The sequence below is a fragment of the Hetaerina americana genome, unplaced genomic scaffold (assembly GCF_022747635.1).
Source record: "Hetaerina americana unplaced genomic scaffold, ioHetAmer1.1.p SCAF_26, whole genome shotgun sequence".
Classification (NCBI taxonomy): Eukaryota; Metazoa; Arthropoda; class Insecta; order Odonata; family Calopterygidae; genus Hetaerina; species Hetaerina americana.
Window position 1 is genome coordinate 3,740,131 of NW_027286830.1, and position 19,693 is coordinate 3,759,823.

Below are 19,693 nucleotides of genomic sequence, written 5' to 3' on the forward strand. Positions count from 1 at the left end.
TTCTCTCCATCCTTCCTCCGCTCTCTAAAAGCAATACGTATTTTCCGAGTTAGCGATCTGACCCTAAGTTTCAGATTTCAATCACCTCTATAATCTACGACAGCGACGACGGAATAATCACTAGAACTGTAATTACTCTAGTGATCTACGAATTTAGCCCATCCCATATTTACGCGTATATATATTTTCAGTTGGGAGGCTGCCATACTTGTTGAGTGAGATGAAGAACTTCACGGGAAATTGGAAGTTCCCAATTTAACGCACAGGACTGAATCGCGCATGGCGTCCCAATAAATGCTTGGAAAACATTTCATCCCGTGAGTAACCTCCCTCTCCGTTGCTAGGGAACGGAGGGGGGTGGCTTGCTCTCCTCTCTCACCACTTCTTCGCTTCGTCCCTCCCTCTCCTTCCCAGGGGTTCTTCTGCCTTTTCGGAGGCCGGCCGGCGTCCCCTCCTCGTCCCCCTCCTTCCGCCTCCAGCCGCCGCCGTCCCACGCCGGCCGCCGGAGCTCTCGTTCGCTCACACGCCCCCACACGAGCTCCACACACGCATCACCACATCCACCCACCACCCCGGGTGCCCTGCCCCCTCGACGCTAGCGCCGCCCCACGACCCCGGCCTGGGAGTTACCGAGAGAAACACAGAAAGGGAGATGTGGGAGGGGTAGAATGTGGGAGGGAGGGAAAGGGGTGGGGTCGGGAGGGATTTTTTTTCGTGACGGAACGCAAGAGTGCGCCGCTGCAGCTCTGCCGGACGACGTCATTATAAATACAAGCTAGCTCGCAGGCGGGATACATCTGTCGAGTCTTCCTCTGGTCACGTCTTGAGGTGAACTCGACTGCCGATAGGGTTAACTGCTTGGACTTCCCCTTGCTGTCGAAGAGGGTTCGGCGCATCCTTTCCCCGAGGGGATAAAGAGAAAGTCTCCGTTTGAGAGGTTGCGCGTTTCCTGGACCACCGGCTCCGTCCACACCTGTGGCGTCAACCCCTCGGGTTAAAATGAAGGTTTACGCGCTGCTTCTGGCGGGGTCGCTGCTGATCCTCGGCGCTACCGCTGCTGAAGAACCCTTCGCGTGCGGGGTTTGCGACCCGGAGTCGTGCACGAAGATTGAGAATCCGCAGAAGGAGTGCCCGGCTGGGTTGGTCACCGACACGTGCGCCTGCTGCCAGGTGTGCGCCAGGACCGTCGGGGAGAAGTGCTATACTGCCTCGCTGCCCAAGTCATCGAGGAAGTACGGCTACTGCGGGGAGAACCTGGATTGCCTCGTGAGGTCGGACTTGGAGAGGATGGTAAGGAAGTCTTCCTTTATCTTCTGGAGATGATTTTGAGAAAATATTATGCGAACCATCAAATAGTCATATGATGCATGGAGTGAGTAGAGCATTCGGCTACTGACCGAAGGTAACTTAGTTCGAATCCCAGGAGATGCCATTGAACCAGGGGCGGATCCAAGGTGGGGGGGAGGGATTAACCCTCACCTTGTTAAAATTTGTTGGCATCAATACAATTAAAAATAAATATTACTAATACGTCCGAAATTCATTTTGAATACCTACTGTACCGTGGGTATAAAATTATCACCTACGGGATGGAATACGGTCTCTAACTGTGCGGTTTCTTTCAAATTGAGAATAATTTTCACATTTCTGTATGAGGGAGAGAGATCATAGAAGCATTTTTGTACATAATTGATGATTCCCTGTATCTTATAAGTTTTATCGATCCACTACTACGTTGAGCAATCCCATATAAAATCCAAACTGATCGTAGGATTCCGTGTTCAAACCCTGATGGATAGATATATTGTGTAATTCTACCTATCACCAAGCGACCTCATTTTCTGATCATCAGATATTCGTGGGAAATGACTGGCCGAATGTGGAAAAGAACTGCCCCCTATCCTCACGTGTGAATTTTGCCTACCTTGGGACTTATTACGTGGGCTACACCCTTATTTATTTAATGAACTTTGGGTTCATTTTTGTAGTCCATTTTGAAGCTCGTATTGATCACAGTTGTCAAAATAAATATTGCTTATCACAGCTTGTGCCAAACTCCGAAGACCTGTAAAATTCAAAACATTCAGGATGGGAGGATCAGCGCGTTTCCCTGTAAATTCCGCAGTTATCCTCAATCGGCGCAGGGGCGCAGAAAATCACCTCAGCTTGGGTTTGACTTCCTTCCAAAAGGAATGAGCTATCCGGCTCATGGAATGAAATCAAAAGGAATGGGTCAACGGAATGGATGACCCGTGTTCGATCCCTGATGACGATACACTTGAAACTTCTTGAACCATTTCTTGGATGTGAACCTAGTTTGTTTTGCTCGGTAATTCAAATATCTATCTGCCGGACTATCTGAAGTACAGGTCAGTTATCTCCATTATGGCCATGAATGGGAAAGGTAAAACTTAAATAATATTTAATTTTTAAATTTAATATTCACCTATATGATTCTGTAAGTTTTAATTTAAAAATAAGCAATTGCTACCAGTTCATATATTATATTTCATTTCGTACCCTGCGGCGTGTTGGAACTGCGGTTTGGGAATGGAGAGGGGGACGCTGCTACTTCTGCTGTGCCGTTATGAGATCTTCCAGAAAAAATTGACAATTTCGATCACGGAGTCTCGGTTAATATGTAGAATTTAAAGCAAGTTCAGAGATTCACGAATTAAATACGAATTCATTCGTTCTGACCAAAAACAGTACGCACGATATAGGATCTCATTTGGAAGTCAGATGTGTGATCACGACCGAGGAGAAAACGGGAGGTCAGTTCTTAAGAATTATTTACATATAATATTATTTTCATGGAGAGAATCCACAAATTAGTATATTGGCTTACCAAAGCGCGCTTGAATATTTACAATGTGATGTTGAAAAACAACTATGGACTACTTGCTAATGTGGTGTCCATTGAGTATTAATACGAGTGCCCTGCTACCATGTTTACCTGAATTAACATGCTGAAGGATAGAGCCCCATCCCCTCTTGCCATACTCCGCAGTGATCTTTTGTTGGGTGCAATGTGGAGCGTGTGTGTTCACACACACACACAGACACATTCCAGTAATCTGGTAATAATAATTTTAATTTTGGAAATGGTAGTGCGAAAATTAAGTCCAGCTGATTTTGATCACAGGATATTTTTATACAAATTAGGTAATTCATGGTACCTACCAATTGATTTTCATCTTTTTCCTCAATTCTCAGAGAGATATTTGTTGCATGATTACTAAGTTTATAAAATCAGATCGCTTTCATTTTTAATTAATTTTTCAAAACATGAGACGACGAACGGTAATTGACTAATTAATGAAATAATTATTTGCATATATGATACGAGGGTAAGTCAATAAATAACTCGCAAAACTGGATAGAGGCGATAAATATCATAGTAACTTCCTGAAATATTTAAATTTAATGTATATTGACCCTCTACATTCAAGCACTTATCCCTTTACAAGTCCTTAATGGACGGCAGCAAAGGATTAATTTGTTCGACTGTCGCAGCTACGAGTAACCTCTCGGACTTCTGCACGATCATTTTCAAAACGTCGGCCACTCAAGTGATTCTTTTGGGGCCCGGACGGTTGAAAATCACTGGTGGCTAATTCGGAACCTAACTGTGGATATTTCAAGTGTTCCGAATGAAATGTTTGTGACAGCTTATAGCAGTTTGTAAGAGATGCTTGCGACTTATATATTGACCTACCCTCGTACTTCTCAATCAAGGAAAATTAAATCAGCCAGCATTTCCATAAATATTAGGTAATTCAATTGCTTTTCTCATGCTAATGTATTAACTCTCGCTCGATGCACAAATGGCGCAGTTTTATTTTTGATATTAATTAATGAAATTTCTATTGAGAAAAAAAATTATTTTTTCCCTATCTACTTAATTTTGGACTTCATTGCAAAGTGCTCGCCCTCAATAAGAAATTACTTTATAGAGGGAAAAAACTGAGTACTACCTTGATCAAAAAGTTCCCGGAATAACCACCGTGTGTTGCTCCCATCGTTCCGATTTGAGTTCTGTTTTTTTTTGTTAAATTGGTACATCTGTTGTTGATATTCCCTTTAAATCTTAGTGTCATAACTTGACATTTGCAAAAGTTACGTAGCCAAGAGTACATCTATCTCTGTGTGTTGGCGATTTTTTACAATTGCAGAAATGGATTTAAATTTGCAACAACGAACTTGTATTAAATTTTGCGTAAAAAACGGATTTAGTGGCGCACGGACGTTGGAAATGTTGGAAAAGTGTTTCGGCAACGATTCTCTAAAAAAAACGGTCGTTTACCAGTGGCACGAGCGGTTCAGAAGTGGTCGTGAGTCAATCGAAGATGATGAACGCAGTGGCAGACCATCGACATCGAAAGTCGGTGAAAAAATTGATAAAGTAAAAGAAATGTTGGTCAATAACCGCAAATTAACCATCAGAGAAATAGCGGAGGACTTGAACATTGCCTATGGATCCGCCCAAGACATTGTGGTTAATGATTTGGGTTTCCGTCGTGTAGCAGCAAAGTTGGTGCCGAAAGACCTCAATTTCATGCAAAAAAGAGACCGTGTTGACGTCGCAAAAGACATGATTTGCGAGGCTGAATCCGATCCCACATTCATCAAAAGGATCATTACTGGAGACGAGACGTGGGTTTATGAGTACGACACGCAATCCAGACATCAGGCAAGTGAATGGCGTTCACCAAATGAGCCGAGACCAAAAAAACCACGTCGTTTTCAGTCAAAAAAGAAGGCAATGCTGACGGTTTTCATGGATTACAACGGTGTAGTGCATCATGAATTTTTGCCAGAAGGCCAGACAGTAAACAAAGAGTATTATTTGGGCGTTATGAGACGTTTGCGTGAAGCAATTCGCCGAAAGAGACCAGAAATGTGGGCAGAAAACTCGTGGATTTTGCACCATGATAACGCACCGTCGCACAGTGCTATCATTATTCGTAATTTTTTGACGAAAAATGCAACAAATATCATCCAACAGCCACCGAATTCACCTGATTTGGCTCCCTGTGACTTCTTTCTGTTCAATCGAGTTAAAAAACCATTACGGGGAACGCGTTTTAGCAGCCGAGAGGAAGTAATGGAAAAATCGCAGGAAGCACTGATGGACATACCGAAAACCGAATATAAAAAATGTTTCGAGGATTGGATCAAGCGCTGGCATAAGTGTGTTGCAGTCGATGGGGATTACTTTGAAGGGGACAATATAGATTTAGATGAATAAACTTGTATTTTTAATTTTCTGAATAAATTCCGGGAAATTTTTGATCAAGGTAGTATTTTTTTATCATGAAGAAGTTGTAATTATTTCCGTTGTCTTCCCTTATTCGGATACGGCTAGACTTTCTCTTCCATTGCAAAGAAACAAATAGGTGACAAACAATATGTAACCTTTTTGTACTACTTCCGTTTTTTAATATTGAAAAAAATTCATGTTGCGCTTTTTATGTGGGTACTTTTCGACTAAACATGACTAAGATATGCAGAGCGAATTGTAGATAAAATAATATTTTTAACAATGACTCCAAGAGAAATAAAATTACTGCTTGTAGGTTATGTTGGAATGTGCGGACGTTTTCGGCAAACGTAGTGTAGCGTAAATCATGATATAGTTCAGTGCTATCAGTTTTTAAAATAGGTAACCCTAATTATTTATTACATTTCAATTCTTTCCACGACGTACATAACCCAAGTATGACCAAGGTGCAGGACATCATATGATATATGAAATAGGCTAAAATGACAATAATCTACTAAAAATATAATATTTATCTAATTTTTACACTGATCGTTTTCTGTGAAGTCGTGAATTTCAGCTGCATAGATTCAAATTTCTAACGTGTTCCTAGCAATAATATCCTACCTACACGTATTTTTGTCAGCTTTTTGCGGACCGGAATGAGGACCTGGACCATGACCATGGGACTAAGGCTGGACAGTTGGAGTCCTATTATTTAGGTAAAATCAAAGATCTCCTGGCTGAGATGAATTTTTACTCTCGTGATTGAAAATTCTCCTAATGAATAATCTACTTCTACATCAATACCCTTGCGAGCCTCAAAAAGGTGTTTGACAGGGGGTGCAGAACCAGGAGGAAAGGGTAAGGGATTAGGGGGTTAGGGTTTTTCAAATGGATGGAGAAAGGTGGGAGGAACTTGCAAAAAAATATGTAAATATACTCGTGTAATAGTGCGATAGGAAAAAAGCATTAGGAGCTTGTAGACACTTAATATACTCTCCGCTGTTGAGAAATTCTTGGATTCGGATAAAGTCTATATTAAAGCAAGGAAGCCTAAATGAGCGACTTTCCAACTATTGCTGTCTTGAGTGAGGTGTCCTTCAACACGGAGGACCAATTTGGATTCTCGACGTTGGCGTTGGAATGAGGTTATTGGTCCTTTCTTGGGTACTGCACAAAAAAAGTCTATCGTGTGCCAGGTTAACTGCGGAGACTATTTGCGAGCTGGCTAATTGCGGATATCTTGCTTCTCTCAACTCTTCCTCCTCAGTTACTCCACTGTCTTTTATATCGCTCACGCGTTGACGCAAATGATGTAGACCTCAGTTAGAGGCGATCCGGCGAATACCTTGAGGGCTGGCAGGCCAACGAAGGACCATTCATCTCAAAGGTTCGGGACATTCTCACCCATATTTAGTTCAGAGAAGAGATCGTTAGACTGCTGATCAGATGGCCCGGGTTCGATTCCGGATGGCGCCTCTGGGCACCTTCAACTTCATCGCAGCTGAGTGATTTTTTTCGGGTGTTAAACCATCCTGGGGAACCGAAGGCTGCACAAGGATATGAACGGCCCACCCTGCCCTGATGCGTGCATCCCACACGCCGTACAGGGCGTTTCTAGTGTTCCGTGACTTCTACTTTCACCTATAAAACCAAGCTTCTAGTTGATTTATGTGGCTTCGAAGTTGGGAAATAATTTTAATCTTGATTTTGAAATGATAAACATTTATTAACTTTTCGTTAGCTAACCAAGGAATTAGTTCTACAAGTATTTTCACATAATCATTATCATTAGCCCCGGGGGCTACTTACATATATAGTTACAAACGCAAGGTGACAGGTAAAAAGATATAAACTTGAATGATAAAATAAAGCATAAGGTAGATGAAATTACGAGTATATATTATTATTTTCAATTGTGTGTCACAACATGCCTAGATTAAGAAGAGGCTAAATCATTTGTTGAATTGGCAACGACAAGACAATGCCCGCGCAAATATAATATGTTTGAACCTCGTTATGACTCAGAACTCGTTTCTATTAAATAAAATCACTAATGTATAGGAAATTTCAGCAAATTTTCTTCAATTTGAACTTAAAAACTTGGCCGCGTCATTCTGATTTTTCTTGTTCTTAAAATATATAGGAGGTGCGAGAACAAAAATAACATTTCACGAGTTTTAGAATGAAAATACGTATACTGGACTCAATAGGCTGACAAGTTTGCTGTACTGCTGATATAATATTCCCCAAAAAGGAAGCATGATGAGCTGAACCCCCTGCATCTTTGGGGGCTGATAAATCTCACTCCTAAATAGATTCACGCAGCGAATAAATGACGTCATAATGACTGTCACATGAAAGAACTACTAAAAGGGTGTCTTTTAAGTTTCACACTCGATTCATCATGGAAAAAAGTTACTCAAATTTCCAATCACTTAACGGCATAAGCAAAGCGATGACAACTGCATCCGTAAAGAAAGAACGATTAATTCAATTATGTCCTCACTACCTTGGTAGTGGACAGTACCTCATAGCCTATTGAGACAGTTTTTCGGCAATGCCTACTTTAAGAGCCTCGCCGGCGTCGTTTGGTTCATCAAGCTGACCGTGAGATTCCTTTTCACATCCCCTTCACCACGCTCCACAATAATGTTTCCCGTTGATGGAACATTTCATTCGGAATTCTTCATTTTTTGTATTGAGACCATTGTATAAGGGTCAAGGCCCAGAGAAGTGGTTCTCAACTCCAATACGAGACCCCACACGACACGGGCGATGAGAGAGGAGGTGGGTTGAACTAATTGAGGGTTGACCTCGGGGAAAATTTACTAAATCGAAAATAAAAAAACTGGAAGTTATACATCATTTACCATTTAATGTAAGTAAAAGCTATCTAACTTTTTCGCAGTTTTTAAGCACGCTGCAAAGTGCACTAATGAATATGCCCCTGTAGCTTCCAGTCATTTCATCAATACTACTTCATTTATTAAATTCTAACTCACGCGACAGCGCAGAAATAGTTATCACTGAGGAAATGATTTCATATATATTATATATATATATATATATATATATATATATATATATATATATATATATTTAAGTATATTTTTGACCATCGAATTAAATATTTGCGAAATATTTGCAAAAAATCTTTGCAATAAATGCGAAAGTCACTTTCATAATGATTTGTATTGCTCCTGTCGTAGTTGCAGGGGAGCTCCAGGCGCAGCGGATTTCCTTCGTTTACAATACTAATTTACATATATTTGCAATGAATAAATAAATGCATAACTAAATATATATACACATACATACACGCACGATATTTTGCCCTTAAAAATGCCGCCAAAATGTGGAGCCACTTATTAAGAGTATAATTTAGTGTAGAATATGGTATCAACACAATCTCATTTCACACGACCCAGGCTACGTTGCTTTGCAGTATCATCATCAAATACTGTAAAGCAATGAATATATGCATCAAAACAATTTGTTACTATGCGATCACATAATGATAATGTCCCACAAAGTTACCCTAGAGACAACTTTATTGGATTAGACAAGTTTTGTGTTTATTTAACTATAGAAGGCTTCCACCAATTGATGCCCGCGGGAGTGCAAAAACTCTTTGGCTCTAGCGTGTATTACTACCTAATACTTGTTCTTTTTCCACGGATTAAAGAATGCTTAAATCTATTTTTTCGGGCAATATTCTTAATTATTCATGTAATGTTTTGGCAACACATCTTCCCGAGAGGTCCTAAGGCGGCACAAGGGACGGAACTGGCTCTCATGTGCAAATTCCACATTTCACGATAGATTCATGGTGAGTTCTATCCTCATTCATCAAACCAACCTTCGTGTTTATTACTACAGTTTTCTTTGCTAGTAATCGTAATATGCAACTGGAAGTTTTGTTGATATGAAAATTTTTCGCACATCGGTTCATCAAACAAATCTTATTGTGATTGAATTACCATTGTTGCCCGGCTAAACAATGATATAGTGTAATGCAAGTGCTATTAACATTGTTCACATTACTTACTAAAATATCACAGAATCACGGTGTCGTGCAATGTTTTGTCGGAGCTCATCAAAAATCTGCCAATGATCGATAGATTTTTGATAAAAAAATCAAAATTTTAAATAATTTATGCGGATTAGTAGCCACATCATGATAAAATGACGATGGCTGTGGAGTGGTAATTTCATTGCATTGAGGATGTACCAGGCAATAGGGTAGCAATGAACAGATTACTACGAGTAAGAAGACGAGAAACATCAACAAAGACGAGAAGCATAACCTTGCTTGCACCAACTGAGAGAGGGAGAGTCGGGGATAAGGAAAGCGGGCCGTGACTCTTAGAATCGACCTAAACGCTCCAGTGAAGTGACCGAAGGAGTGAGATTTTTAATGGAAGATAAAATGCAACGCTCTTTTTTAGGACGCCGCCAACTTCGTTTTTCATGGCGACTGAAGGGAGCTTGAATTGACGGGAGAAGGAAGAGGAAAGTCTCTCTTTCAAGCTCCAGTCGATGCGATCGCGTTGCGCGGCTTCGGAGAGTCAAAAGGTTGCCGCCTGATGGTGGAGGAATGGGGTTGTGTACGGGATTGTGCACTATTGAGATGTGTATCGAGCACGATGCGAGATGGTCATGCGATATCGAATCGCAAATATCGCATGAGTGATCACACTAGGCGACGCACGTGTATCGTACCACGCGATATTCCATTTACGATGAAGTGACACGATATGAGAACAAAAAGTGGTAAGGAATGTAGGACGATATAAAGTAGCTAGTGTCAAAGAAGTATGCTACGGCTTATTAATTAGCCCTTGTTTACATTTACATAGTGCACTGCAAACAACCGGGACATGTGGCGGGTACATGAATGCACCATCATAAAAATAAAAGCTTGTAAGGGTAATGTCTGTGAAATGTATGCAGATGCTCATTAGTGTCCTGTTCATCTATTTTTAAGTCTCCCTTTCAATCCCTTGTCCCTCTACGCGGGGGGAAATTCCTGCTACCTGCAACGCTGGGTCGCATTCCCTGCCTTTCACAGTCTCCTCGGGGGGTAGAGTGTTTTGTGGTGCATGTTAATGTGGTAGTGATGTTTCACATTCTTGCTTGTTGTGTCCTAGCTTGCGTGTTGTAGGATGGCTTTCGTGCTGCATCCTGGGGTGCAGTTTTTTGTTGTTTTGCGGTATATGTTTTTGCATGAGTGTTGGATGAAGGGATTTTTGCATGAGTGTGTGCGCTTCTATGGGTGTAATTTTCCATGTTGTTTTGCATGTGGTATTGTTCTTTTTTACGGTTGGTGACCTAACACCCCACGTCACACACCCTTGCGGCGACTTGCGGGCTATTATGTAGATGTAGATGCTGCAATTTGTCAGTTTTTACCTCTATGTTTTGTTTTATTCCTAAGCTAAGTAAAAGAAAAGCAAATCCTTGAATCGAGCTCTTTATCTCTTCAAGTTTGTCACTAGGCTTTCTCAAACTTGCCGTGTTTTACTGGCTCTGGATCTCAATGTGTCAACTAAAACCACTTAGGACAAACCTCACCTTTGAAAATGGTTTCATATATTTATAATTAGCCACATCTTTGATTCTCAAAGGGTCCCGATCGCAGAATACCTATTATTTTTGTAACGCCATTTTTGTGATCTTTCATGACACGTACCTGTAAGCGTTTTAGACAGCAAATATTTGGACACGCTTGAACCTTTTTCTGATACCGAGGATATCATTGAAACCGCACACAATGTAATTACAGGGTGCGTCCCAAAAGTAAGGTAATAATTTTTGATAGTCATTTATTGAACAGATTTGCACAAACACATAAAATTCTTCAAAATACTATTCTTGGGCCTCTACACATTTTTTCCAGCAACTCGGTCATCACCGATTCTCGCCCTGGAAGGCGTCTTCGGGGACCTCTCGTAAGGTCTTCATCACGGCTGATTGGATCTCTTCTATGGACGAGAAACGGGATCCTTTCAGGGCTCTCTTAATCCGAGGGAACAAAAATAACTCTGCTGGGGCGATGTCAGGATTATAGGGGGGATGGGGCAGCGTTGGCACTTGGTGTTTGGCCAGGAACTCGCGGACTCGTAGCGCGTTGTCGTGATGGAGTTGCCAGGCAGGGGAGATGTCTTTTCTCGTCCTGATGACCCTTTTTCGGAGTCTGCCCAGGACATCCACGTATTAGGTAGTGTTAACTGTCTGTCCTTGAGGAACAAACTCCTTATGAACCAATCCTTTGCTGTCGAAAAATACAATGAGCATTGTTTTCACTTGGATTTGCTCATTCTTACCTTTTTGAGCTTTGGGAACTGGTCGGTCAGAGCTTTGGCGTTTTGTTTATGGGTCATATACTAAAAACCCAACTTTCATCACTAGTGATGACGTGGTCCAAATAATCAGGTTCATTTTCAATGCGTTGCAAAATTTCACTTGAAATTTGCGCTCGGTTGGTCTTTCGTGACACGGTGGGCGAGCAGAGGTTTACAATAACGGATGTCCTGCCGCTTCCACAGCTAGGAGAGCACTGTGACCGTTTTCGCGGCAACGCTTAGCGTCCCCCGCCACCTACTCGAAGTGCTTCGATTGCATTACTTTTAGAATGCACCCTGTATAATTAGACAAAAAATAATAAAGAGACTCCCTCAATGATACTTATTATTTCGTCGCATGATTTGCCATCAGTACTGAAGCAAATACAAACAACCCAATGATTTTGACGGAATGCTCGATGTGATATTATTCCTTTTCTTTGTACTCAAGCCTAAAAAGACAAATTTATAGTCATCTACATATTTCAAGCTATACCTGTACATATTCTTACACATCTATTCTGCACCTGAGCGATACTCACTCGGGGTGGGGCGTATGTCTTCGCTTGCAAATATTTTATTGCCTTATATCAAAAAATTTCTTGTGGAAACTGGAGGAGCAGGGGTGTAAGTAAATTAACACCCAGAAAGGGGTTGGTAAAAATATTTCAGCCATAGCATGATATATGAGGCCGATATAGAATGCTATGCTGTATGTTTACACATTCAGCTTCTATCAGCATATTATCGCTGATGTCAAATCTACATTGCTTGGTCATGTCCATAATCCACACCACGCGCTCTTCAACAGAAATGGTATCGGGAAGATAAGAAGAACGCGGCATAGGAGCGTGATTTCCCGTGTGTGGAGGAAGCGGTGGGAATTGCTACCCGACAATACCCTCATAAGCGAGCAAATCTGGACTTTTGCGAGTACTAATGGACGAGAGAAATAATCATCGAGCGCACTTATTTCGATCTATCAACGGATATGTCTTTCTCCGCCTTTTTTAGAGATTGGAGTGCTGAGGCTGAGCGACTGCGATGCTTGCCTTGCGGTGTTGAAGCAATATCAAATTGCTATTCCGAGCCACTAAGCAGATGTGACGCGGTGTTTTTCTGTTTAGGTCGTCCAATGATCCTTTTTCCAATATTCCCCCTTGGTAAAAAAAATGACGAGGTGGTGAGTAAATAAAGATTTTATTGAGGATATTATCATCAATACGTCAAGAGATCTTCTGAAAAATAAACTAATGCCGAAAACCGTCATAGTTCTCTCAAATTCATAATGGTCAAAAAGGATTTCGAAGTTCATCAATGATCTTATTGAATTTTGTAATACAAGTAAATGCTGTGCTTGATCATAGAATATCTGCTCTGATATGCATTCTTATTGATCAATATAGTTGCTATCCAATACCAACAGTGTATTAGAAAGATATTAGTAGATGTGACTAAGTAATATCTTTTTGTGCTTAATATTATACTATTGCAGAAAGAAAAAAAACAAATGAGAAAGTGCTAGGCATGGTGGGGAAGGAGAAGGAACAAGTGGGAGAAATTCAGAGGAGACAGGAAAGATAGATACAGAGCATATTGATGTTGAGCAGGTTGTGCTTTGCTAGGAGGGTCAAAGAAATATATTGTTGTACAGCTGTATAGTCTGTGTCCATGCAAAATCCGACTTGAACGTTAGAATGCCAATAATAATAATCATTATTATTACTATACCATTCCAACAAAGCTGTAAATTGCCATACCTGCAGTGAATAAAATATTATTGAAATTAATAACAAAGGAATCAGATTTTACGTCGATGTCAATGAGGGATGAAAAGGGTAATTGGGATACAAATCAATATTTTGTAAAAACTTAAGTGTTCTCACAACCGCGATGTGAATGCGATACGAAATTCGATTCTGGCTCTCAACATAAAATGTTCGATATAGCAACAGCGGTGCCAAATTTACTCAACATCTCACCGAGAAACTTTGTACTACGACTTGACAGAGCGAGTCGACCATTTGAAATTCTGCATCCCCTGTTCTTTAAGAGCGTGCGGGGTTGCATGAGAGCATAACATAAAAATTCGAATCGACGTCGGGGTTAGGGCTGAGGAGGCATATTGAGCGTTGAATTTCGAAATGTGTTCTTCAAATGTCCTCGCGAAATGCATTCCGTCGGCATCCAACGCGAACAAGCCGTGGTCAGGGTGAATGGCCCCCTAGGCAAGTCTTTCGCTCCTCGAGAGAGCTGAAGAAGAGTTACTGGGAGGAGAGGGAAGGGAGCGAGTGATTTCTTAGATGCGATATTCCTAGGGAGAGGCAGAACGTACAGTAATTATGTACATATTCTTTCCGCCTAGAAAATAAAACACAGAAATCAACCCGAAAGCTGGTTTGATAGGTGAGAGTAGAGTTCACCTATAATTCAAAGCCTAATACACTCGTCTTCCTGCATACCGAGGTCTCTTGCCTCAGTCGCAACCATGCGTCGTTTCATAAATATTCTACTGTCCCTGAAACGCATACCCATGTATAGTCTCGTCCCGGACCACAACTAGGCTTTGCGTCATAGAAGAATTTTTGCGTCGTCCCTCATTGTGCCCTCTGAATAAACTGTACAAATGTTTGTCCTGTGGGAAATATAAGTGCCCAGAAACATACACGTGTAGTGGTACACGCCCCTCCCGCTCCCCACCCTAGTTGAAGACCTGGTCTCTTCTATCACATCCCTTTGCGACGTCCTCGGTGTACTCTTTCCTCTCAAAACATTTGACTTCTCTTATATTTGTATTTTATATTCGTCCTCAAATCACGCTCTTTACTTAACTGATTCAGTTTAGCGTACCTCTTTCTCACTAGTTCATAATCAGCGCTATTCACAGTCTTTAATGACCAACTGATTCCTTAACCTATCTCTTCTATTTACTTTAAATACATCCTCTAAATACACCATTCCCAACGAATTTAGGTGAAATGAATGTTTACTGAGTGTGCAGTTCTGCTAAAACTGGAGTAATTCATGAATGAAAATACATTTGAAATTTTATGGTAGGGCTAATACTTGTATTTTGGTCAGAACATGGAAAGTAAGAAAAGAATAGTAATAGAGTCACTAGTTAAAATCAAATGAGGTTGAATGGAGTTTGAAATGTATCCAATTTTGAGGCAGAGACATTACGGTCAATTAGCTTGTAATTATAATCTGCATTTCGTTTTTATGCCTGAGGAGAACTGTGAACTGTAAAATATTTAACGGGTTGTTATTATGAATGAATACTAGGATTGAAACGCATTACATTTCAATCCCAGTTCACTCGATAAGAAGTACGAATTTCAAAGGGTAAATTCATACTCATAAGCCCTAAATGTGTTGCTACATACCCCTGTACTACCCCACGGAATCCAACCCCTAAGCATGCTGCATGCAAAGGGACCATGAATTTCCCCAACCTATGCGGCCGTTTAATTCACTTGATGTATGTGCCGGACCTGGATAAGAATAAAACCTCACAATCCTAAAAGACGTATATTTTCTACAGAAGGTAGGCGACGGTCCCGGAAGTGGAATCGTTTCATTTGTGCAGGCCGGCGCAATGCATTATCATACTGAAAGACTCCAAAGAAAACCCGGAAGATGTTGGAACTTGCATCCGCCCACAGTCGCACTCACTGCGTGTTTATATATGTGAGCGTTGTCTCCAATAAGTACAATGAATGGCAGCGCCCGCTTGGGTATTCAGATCCTTTATGAATGGGAGCTTGTACAAGAATCAATAGAAAGGGTTCTTCTTCGTTTCCACATCTCCGGATGATGCTGAAACATCAAACGACGAAATACTGGAAACATGGAAATCAAACCGTAATTCAAAGCGTCAAATGGCACTGGGCACAATCTATTTAACGAAAAAAAGTGTTATGGGCAGGATAAAAGAGATAGTTACTAGAGGAGAAAAGAGCGGTTGGAATAAAAAGAGGGCAACCAAATAGAACATTTCTTTTTTTCCCGGATGGATTGACATTTTAAACAAGTAGACGTAATTGACTCTTTCGGAAGGTATTAGGCTGCAATGGCCGGATATTAAAAAGTTGAATTAGGGAAAATTTCACTACAAAGTGCAAAAAAGTTGTAAATGTTCTCACGAAGAGAAGCTTGAAAATCTCTGTTGACGATAATTGTAATCGTGATGTCTCGATATCTTTTCGTTGCATCTGCGTCAAATTTCTATCACAGCCTAGGGTTTTCAATGCAAAATCGAAATTAGACACTGTCGAATCGTGCAAAAATTAAAATACAATTATCTTTGACTCTGAAATTGAAGCCCAATTTCGCCTCGTGACTTAGTTAATCAGTCGCCAACCTTTTCTGGGCACGCGGGACGAAATCGATCTCCTACGCAGTAAAAAAACTCTTTGCAGAATTTAAGTATCCTTCTCACATAAGTTCGTACCTACAAGTGGATATTTGCGGATGGGCTTTCTTTATACGACATTGAGCTTTAAAAGTTTTATGGTGGTCGCAGAATTAGGAACACGATGTGGGTAGATTCTCATAAGATAAGATAGCAAAAAATACCGCGTTTTGCCAAGGTTCCCAGAGGGAACTATCATTACTAACAATGGAGGGACGAATATATGAAAGGGTAGGTGGAACTAAAATTTTAGTCTCTCCTTTATTTTTCAGAGATTGTTCAAGTACATGAAAAAATCAGGCAAGTAGCGACGGGAATGAAATTGTATTCTGATGAAGAAATAGTCACCTTTAATGTAATTACGGTTCGTCCATCATTTAAATGCACGGATTAGCAGCCCAGGGATTCCTTATGAGGGAGGTTGAATGCATGTAAAGTGGAACGGAAACTGTATCAGCTGAGCGGAAACGGAAAGAGCTGATTAATAAGATTCAACCAGAAGCATTTTAAATAGGTACCTACATCGAAAGATGGAATGGTCAAAAGTATTAAATTATGCATGCAGAATTCACTTTGGACTGAATTTGTATCATGCTAGCCATATTGCGGTTTTTGTATTGATTTCTTGGAATATTTGGTAAACAAATAATTTGATTTGACCTTTTCCAAATTCTTGTTGAGGTATATTTATGTAGCAGCTCTTCTATTGCCTGTCTAAGAGCCGAGGGCTGAGTTGTATACGTCTTTCATCTTCAATTATATGCGTTTCATTCCCGCACGCTTTAATGTGCTTAAACTAATTGTCAGTTCATTTTTATTTATTTAAGACAACATTGTCATGGACGAATATAACAAATCCTAGAGATAAATATTACGCAAACTAAAATCTTATAATAAGACAATTATATGGAAACTACTGGTGGTATACTTCCCTACTAGAAATATGGCAGAACAGTCCACTATCATACAAATATTAAACTACAATGTCATTCCGTGAAATGTTTCATTTTTAATTTTATGAAATGAAAAGTGCGTCTACAAAACATAATGTATTCCCTTTTTATAGATTTGCACAGGATGTAATCGTTGAAGAATAATTTTCGGCATCTCTGTATTATTTTATTTAGTTCTCTGACTGCAAAACTTGTCCATTTATTCATTTGTTTTCCCAGAATAGTAGGCGAAAATTTTGCAACATTAATGCGGGGAAACCGAACTACATATTATAATCCATCAAGAATTATTTTACGCGAACTCTTTCCTGAACTTTGGCATGTAGTGGCCATGTAGAAAAAAGGTTAGCTAATTCAGGCCCCAGTGATGACATCTGATTTATTAGTATCGAAATGTATTTTGCACATCTAGATTGAAAGTAGCGTTAAGAGTTACTTTTAACGCATTTATTTCACAATCTTTGTGGACCAATACGGTTGGTATTGACCCAATAAATTGAAAAAAGGCTACACGAGAGTAAAATTCACACTACCCATAAAAATTCATTTGCTCTACCCAGCCTAAATCGGGCTCGCATTTCTCTTTTGCACAAATTTCGCAGATTCGTGAAAAATGACCGTAATGGAAGCCGTTCAGAAGGAACGCGACCCTTTCCGTACACTTACGATTCCTCGGCTCCCATGGAGGCAGAGGCCTTCCTCGGGAGAGATACGGCCTCACTCATCTTAATCTCCTTTCTATTCTGAATTTTTTTCTTTTTCGGGTGAAAGGAGGTCATGTAAGCCTCCGTATCGAAGAAAAGGAAGCGTCCCTTATCTTAGCGTATTCTGGATTTACGACTGCATTCAGAGAAAGGAAATGGTTAAGGATGTAGCTAGAACATTGGCGCACAAATTTTCAGGGCGTTGGAGAATTACAATGCGAGTTTTATGTGCTTAACACTCCCTTGTGTTTTTATCAGCTGGGGCAGTCAACTTGAAATTTTATAACGCGGGCCGTAATAGCAGTCGGTTCGAATCCTGAACGATGTTTTAACTTTAATATCTAAGGTAACATCGACGCCAGAGGCTTGAGTTTAATTCTCTCGCTGCAGATGCTTAACCTCTCAGTTGATTCCGCCGAATGTGATTGTATGGCATTCAAGTAACTTTGGGAACATATAGCTTACGTAAAACTGCCAATATATTTCTGAATGGCCTCGGTCTAAATTTTTCTTCTCGTAGTTAGCCCTAACGAACAAAAACAAAAACAGAGAAACACACGAAAAAAGAAAAGAAATTACACGTTTTCGAATTTTTGATACACATTATATGTATACAGGTATATATATATATATATATATATATATATATATATATATATATATATATATATATATATATATATACACACACACACACACACACATGCGGATGGGCCTTAAACCACATTGGGCTTTAATAGTTTTATGGTGATCATAGAATTAGGATAACGATGGTGAGGGTAGAGTCTCATAAGGTAAGATTGCAAACAATACCGCGTTTATGAATAATTATATATATATATATATATATATATATATATATATATATCTGTATATATATATATATATACACAAATATATATATATACATATATGTATGCATGTATATATATATATATATATATATATATATATATATATATATATATATATATATATATATGCAGATAATATAAGCATATGACAATATTCTTAATTTTTTTTGCTTAATAAGGGAAAAAGAAATTAACTGCGAGTGAAATTCACACGGAAAGGTGGGAGGGGTTGCAAGTTCATTTCCCTATGCCCCCGGTGGTTTTCTAGGAAAATCTCAGAGGTTTAGTGAAGCGGAGGGTGCCCATTGGCGTCACCAAGAACCGAACCCGGGCCCTCTAATTAGTTGTCTTTGCTTCCTTAAAATATTTAGCCCCAATTCATTTGGCGGAAATGACACAACTTTCCATCAAGTGGAATGGGTTTCAGAGACTCAGTTACAACAGTCATACTTCCTTCAATGACGTCTTTAGTTTCGGAAAAAAATTTGATTCAGTATCATCAACGTCTCTCTCCCTGTGAAATTAGAGATGACAGCTTCAAGTACTTGAGTGAGCCGATCAGTAACATTTCACCGAAGAAGATGCATTGCGAAATCAAATGCTGCTTGTTATTAATGGCTCTGGGGGAAGCAGACGTTGTTGGAGCCAGCGTTATGAGGACATCTCCTTTGGCCTCTAGATATGCAGATAGTCAAATAAAGGAGCCTTTCTCACGAATGGCTGACTTGATAGGATTTTTTTAATGAAACCAACGAAGCTACGATTATGCGATCTTCTCTTCGACCGTATCATTAGACCAGCAATAGGATTTTTCGGTCACCATCAATTTTTCTACTCGCTAGCAGCTAGAACGGGGTTCCAAGTTGTGGATCATGACTTCATTGCGAAGGGCTGGATACTATCGTGGGGTCGAAGAATTTTATTCTATTGGAAAAAACTGGAACGGGGTCATTCAAAAAAGTTTGGAAACCTAGGCATGATGAATAATGTTTCACTAGCGTAATATGTATCGAACCAAGCATTTAAAGGCTTGAATACAGCAGGGAAAATATAAGCCGTGAGAATGGGACGGATAAATTGAGAAAAGTAAATTACACAATTGAATTTTTGACGGTACAGGCTCATTGCATTAACGTGCCCAAGAAATTGCATCTT

The 19,693-nt window shown here is 40.1% G+C and overlaps 1 protein-coding gene across 1 annotated transcript in view; it reads left to right on the top strand.

Moving 5' to 3' along the window:
• Positions 1-762: 762 nt before the first annotated feature.
• The window catches only part of LOC139689624 (insulin-like growth factor-binding protein-related protein 1), a 46,998-nt gene continuing 28,067 nt past the window's right edge, over positions 763-19,693 (top strand). Inside the window, exon 1 of the mRNA XM_071586795.1 lies at positions 763-1,290. Coding sequence (XP_071442896.1) covers positions 1,000-1,290 — 291 coding nt within the window. The 5' untranslated portion in view covers positions 763-999. The remainder of the gene's footprint in view (positions 1,291-19,693) is intronic.